The sequence below is a fragment of the Cariama cristata genome, unplaced genomic scaffold, assembly GCF_000690535.1.
Source record: "Cariama cristata isolate BGI_N322 unplaced genomic scaffold, ASM69053v1 scaffold19763, whole genome shotgun sequence".
Classification (NCBI taxonomy): domain Eukaryota; kingdom Metazoa; phylum Chordata; class Aves; order Cariamiformes; family Cariamidae; genus Cariama; species Cariama cristata.
Genome location: NW_009609167.1, coordinates 36,658 through 42,322, shown reverse-complemented (window position 1 = coordinate 42,322; position 5,665 = coordinate 36,658). Strand labels below are relative to the sequence as shown.

General features: G+C 57.4%; 1 protein-coding gene across 1 annotated transcript in view; it reads left to right on the top strand.

Annotated features, from left to right (window-relative positions):
- NCOR2 (nuclear receptor corepressor 2) overlaps window positions 1-5,665 on the top strand; it is a gene marked incomplete at both ends in the record, with an annotated part of 44,806 nt that overhangs the window by 4,535 nt on the left and 34,606 nt on the right. The window contains 2 exons of the mRNA XM_009697453.1: window positions 1,185-1,332; window positions 3,889-4,435. Of these exons, the coding sequence (XP_009695755.1) occupies window positions 1,185-1,332; window positions 3,889-4,435 (695 nt within the window). The remainder of the gene's footprint in view (window positions 1-1,184; window positions 1,333-3,888; window positions 4,436-5,665) is intronic.

Here is a 5,665-nt window from a genome sequence, read left to right as displayed (position 1 = left end):
CGAACACTGGCAGCGCCGGGGCATCACCGCCACTGCCGGGACGGGGCGAGGGCACCGCGGAGCTCTGCCTTCCTCTTGCCGCCTCTCCGCGCCTTCGCAGAACCCTTTCTCAAGTGCCTTTTTTCCCTCTCTCCTGCCCAGTTTGATAAAAATAGATTTTGAGCAAGCAGCGTTTCCAAGCAAAAAGCAGTTGTATTTGTTTGTTTTATCTGGAAGTTTTTTAAAGGATTGAAAAGTTGAGGGGGGGAAGGAGGGGGGAGACCAACTCTTCCCAGCACAGAGATCCAGCAGCAAAGTTAACGTTTCCACCACGGCTTTATCTTTTCATCCATGTAAATAAACGTCCTACACACGTCATTCATGTGGGGTTTGCAGGGAGAGCCGGAGATGATGGGCCTGTTCCTACTGGTAATATTTACTCAAGCAACAAGAGCAGGAAACAATAGCAAAGCCGAGACTTTTCCTTTAGGTCGGCGGGAGGGAGCAGCTGTCCCCACCCTCGTGGCTGCGGCACGTGCCCTGGTGAGCAGGGACGGGGCCGTCTCAGGGCAGGACGGGGCACCAGGCAGCTCACCTTCGGGATGCCGTGCCCCACAGAGCGTCCCCACCAGCAACAGCCTCCCCGACACGGGAGTCAAAGTCCTTTGGCAGCACCCGCGGTAGGGGACACGAAAGCTGGTGGACAAAAATGTTGGCTAGGCCGTAGCTGGGGTGTCAGCTTCGTGACCTGCAGATGAGCATCAGGCTGCGGCCACGCGGTTGTGTAGCCAGAGGTAGTGCGTGGCAGTGCGCGGGAGGAACACGTCGCACACGTGTAATGGGCGGATGCAGGATCACCGGGCTCTCGCCAGCCCTGCGCTGGTGACTTCTGCGCGCGCGTCCCTTGGCCACACATCCGTGCCGTCCCTCCCTCTGAGACTTGCTGCCGCCTGGGGCTGGCGCTCGGTGTGGAGCCAGGCTGGCCATTGCCTGGTGGTCAAAGTGGTTTGGCCAGGTGAGACCATGCTGCCGGGCTTTCAGCAGGCGAGTCCGGTCCTGAGGACTGGTACTCGGAGGGTTTACCCGGGGGGTAGACCATGGAGGTGTTAGCATCCCTCTTGGCGCTTCAGGCGGGACCAGGGCTCTCTGCTCCCGCACAGCTCCCCATGGGTTTTCCTTCTCACCATCCTCTACCTCTTCCCCAGGAGAAAGAAAGGAACGCCAAGAGGAAGAAGAAAAAAGGCACCACTGTTCAAAACGAAGAAGCCGCCTTTCCTCCCGCAGCCGAGGACGAAGAGATGGAGGTGTCGGGGACGAGCGGCAACGAGGAGGAGATGGCCGAGGAGGCGGAAGGTGAGGCGGGGGCTGCGGCGTGGGGCTGGGCTCAGCTCTCCCGGCTTTGCTGCACAGTTGCAGCAGAGGAACCGTGCGCGGCCCCTCTGGGGCTGCAAACGTCAGCGCTCGCAGGGGGTCACATCTGTCACCCCAAAGCCACACCGAGGTGACGGCATCCCGCAGCACGAGGCGCTCGTGGTGTTTTGGATGCCTCTGGATTTCACACTTGCAAAGAGTGCCCTGGATCACTGCCCTCCTCTATGTCTGTCTGGACAATGTTTATTTTTAGGAGCCCTTTGGGTTTTGATTTCCATCAGCGTGCTCTCTAGGAGCACCCAGCTTACCAGGGCCTGGCACGCTTGTGCGCTCTTGTAAATCAGATTTCATGGTGTTTTCCTCCAAAGCAGGGTCCCTGCACGCTCAGCAGGGTTAGATAGCCACCACCGTGGGCTCTTGAGGAGCTTATCAGGGGGCCAAGGAGGGATAACCCACCAAGGTTTGCGTGCGCCCATCCCCGTCTCATCAGGGCATTGCTGCTGCTGCTGCTCTGTGCAGCGGAGCTCCCGGAGGCCGGCACTGCCAGCAAAGGCAGGGAAAGCCGTGGTCTCCCACCAGCCAGGCTGATGTATCTTGGTGGGTCTTTTCCTCCTCCTTTGCCTTTTAAGGCAGCGTTTTCCTCCTTCCCAGCCATACCAAAGAAAGGAAACAACTTGAAAGTGACAATTTTCAGCTATTTATCGCTTAGAAAGCACGGCAGTTTGGAGTTTGGAGAAAATGGGCATAATTTTCCGACAATAGCCCCATTTGACTTCTGTCAAAGTAATTTAATAACTTAACCAACACTGCTGGTACCACGCTGGTTCCTGGCCTTAGCACCCAGGCTAATGGGACTCAAAATGGGAAATCTTTTCAAATCATCATTGCAAGTGACTCATTACAAGGCAGATTCCAGGTAAATCTTTGTGCGAGGTGATACGTGACTCAGAGGCGCAAAGTAAAAGGTAGTTATTGCTCTTTGTAAGAGTGCCTGAGAGGAAACAATGTATTTTTGAGATTAGAGACGGATCTCTTGACATGCTCCTGAGCCTTACGCTCCAAGCCTCGTCTCTTGTTCTGCAGCTGGGGTGGGCTACGGAGCTGAAGAAGGGCGTAAGCAGGCGGCGATGAAATGTCGTGGGGACAGAAGTGCCAGCATGGTGTTATTTTACGGTTGGATGTGATGATCTTTGAGGTCTCTTCCAACCATAATGATTCTATGATTCTATGCATGAGGCCGTCGGCTCTGGGGTGACATTTGGGGATGCTCAGGCAATAGGTTGAAGTCAGGGGTCCATGTGGCCAGCCAGGGATGGAGGGAAGGACTTGGCATGGGTGTCACGGTGTAGACTGTAGATTCAGCATCTGGAGGGAGTGTGCTGGAGCCTAGAGCTTGGTTGAGCCTGGGACGAGCCACCGCTGGATGTCTCAACGTGGTATTCAGAGTAGCATTGAGTGGCAGTTCAGGAGAGTTTGGCCAAAGGCACTATAAACCTTGTCGTCCCTGGGTGGGTGACACGACACCTCATTACTTGATTGCAAGTGAGTAAAGGTTGGAGAAGGCTGAGATTCCTGATGAGTGTGGTGTGCTTTCACGCCAAGGAAGGATGGATGTGCTGTGATGTACAGCTCTTGGGACAGAGTCCCTCTGTGCCACTCATCTCACCGGCGTTTGAAAGCTGTCTGTGCTGCTATGGACAGAGACGAGAAGATCAGGAAGCCTTTGGGCACAAGCGCGAGAGCCCTGCCCAGCGGGGAGGTGCTGAGGTGGGACCATGGAAGGCTGCTGGTGCTCCTGGTGCTGGCCCTGTTTGTCCGGCGAAGGCTTGGAGGGAACGATCCTCTCCCCAGCTGTAGAAACGATCTCTCAGCAGCATCTTCATCTGCAGCAGTGCACGGACGCTTGTGCTTCCAGCTCACTTCAAGCCATTGGTGGCAGATTTGAGAGTGATCCTTTCCATGTAATAATTAACCTGTCCCGCAGCACTGCCAGAGCTTTGCTTTTGCTGACCCTGACCTCCTTTCTTCTGCCACTGACGGCTTAAATAACAACAAACACACACGGTGTTTTGGGATGGTCCCCAGCTGCCCTGGGGCTGGCAGAGCCAGGGACACGGGCGACATAAGTCAGCGAGCAGGGTGCCAGGGAGGTGCCCGGTCCCGGGGGAGCAGAGCTGATCCAGAGCCACGAGTGAGAGGGTGAGGTCCTGTCCTGAAAATCCAGCCAGCAGCCAGGGTTTTCCCTTAAACATCCAGCTTCCCAGTCGCTCGGTCTCCAGGCTTTTGGGTGTGTGGTTTTGTGTTTGGGTGGGGGTTAACAACAGTCATCGTGCTGGGCAAGCAAAGAGGCCCCCCAGAACATCCCTTTGCTTAGTAGGCTCTGGATCCGGGGATCCCGGCACAGCTCTCCCAGCCCTGGGATCATCTTCCCCTCAGAGGAAAGAGGGCGTTCTCCTCCCAAGGGAGGGGGTGGAGGCAGCGATATGGGAAGCGAGAATCTCGGGCTGATCCTTATTTTTATTTCTTCCCTTTTCTCAGCTGCAGTAAATAACAGCTCCGACACTGAGAGCATTCCCTCGCCGAGGCCCGAAGCCAAAGAAGGAGGCGAAAACGGTGCCAAGGCACCACCCGGGCCAGGAGGTGACTCCAGCACAGAACCGGCAGTCAAGTTGGAAGAGGCTCCGACACCCCCCGACGCTCCCCCCACCAACCCCGCTCCTGCCGCCAGCCCTTTGCCAGAGGCAGATCCCGAGCCGCCCAGCAGCGAGGAGAAGGTGCAGGAGGTTCTGGTGGTGGACGTGGTGAAAACGGAGGAACCAGAGGAGAAGGTGAGCGAAGAGCCCTGCAAGAGCGAGGTGAAGAAGGAGGAGAGCGAAGACAGCCAGGAGAAGGACAAGGGGAATGACAAGAAGGTGGAAAGCGGCGTCAGCAGTGGAGGGACAGCGGGGACAGAGGGGACGCCGAAGGCTGAGAAGAAGGAGAGCCATAAAGGCAGTAAAGGCTCCGGGGTGAACCCCGACAGCGACTCCAGCGCGACCTGCAGCGCAGACGAGATGGACGAGCAGGATGCTGTGGACAAGAGCAGGTAGGAGCGGGGAGAGAGGTGGGCAAGTGCATGGCTCAAGGGCCAGATGAGCATCTCTGTTGCGTGTCATACTGCCCACGTGTACTTTTGTGAGCTCCTCCTTGGGAATGTCACGGCTCAGGTGCTCCCACAGGCAAAGGGATGTGCCCAGCTGTGTCTCTACGTGGCTGTGACCCTTTGGCCATCGTTTGCAAAGGGGCCATGATACAACAGGCAGTGCGATGCCCCAGCGTACAGGTCCTGCTGGGCAGTGACCGCGGGCAGGCGTTGGGTGCAGAGCCACTTCGTCTGCTGGTGGCAGCCCATCTGGGTGATGCAATGGAGCAGGACGAGCCCTCAGGGACAGCGGAGTCATGCAGAGGCACAGGCTGGTTTGCCAGCATCCCGGCTTGGGAAGGGTTTCTGTCTGAGTCGGTGCTGGTGGGAGAGAAGTCATGTCAGGGACGTGTTCCCAGTGCAGAGAGGGGGGCAAGTTGCTCCCTTGGCGGAGATGCCGCTTAGATCTGTCGGGGTGAATTATCCATCCTGGCTGTAAAGGGAGGAGATTGGTGGGGGCTGTGCAAGCTTTCCTGTGGCCATGCCACCAGGTCTTCACCTGAGCTGCTGCGGTCCCAAGCCCTCCACCCAGCCCTGAGGCTGGCAGCTGAGGGCACCTCTGACCCTTCGTGGATGGTTCTTGGGACAGGGAGGGGAAACAATGGCCTCTTCGTTGGAGAAACATCCTGCTTCCCTCCCGACTTTTCACAGAGCCCTCTCCACCCAAGAGCCTCACAAACGGGGAGAGGGTTTCCTTCATTTTTAAAGAACATGTATGAATCCATGCGTCTTTGCAGTGCTGATTTCTCTAATGGCTCTCCTGCCCCCATCCACACTGGCCCCTAGACCAGTTGGGACTCCTGAGTCCACCCTGCCGTTGCCCATAGGGACAGCAGGCCCTCCCCACCTCGGAGCTAGACTGGGACTGGAGGCTGGCATCCCCCATCCCACATCTCCCATCCCTCCTGTGGGCTTGCAGGGGGCAGTTTGGCAGGGAGACGGGTGCTGCCAGGCTGGGGGGGCTGTTTAAAAAAGCAACCAAGCAAAGCAGTGGGATGAGGCGATGGGGAGCCGTTGTGCATCTCCACCGCTCCTAACGGCCTCCGCGCTTTCGCTGTGATTGATGCAGGAGCCAGTGGGTGAGTGCTGCGCATACAGGCGCATCCTCCGCGCTGCCTGGCTGCCCCGGGGGAG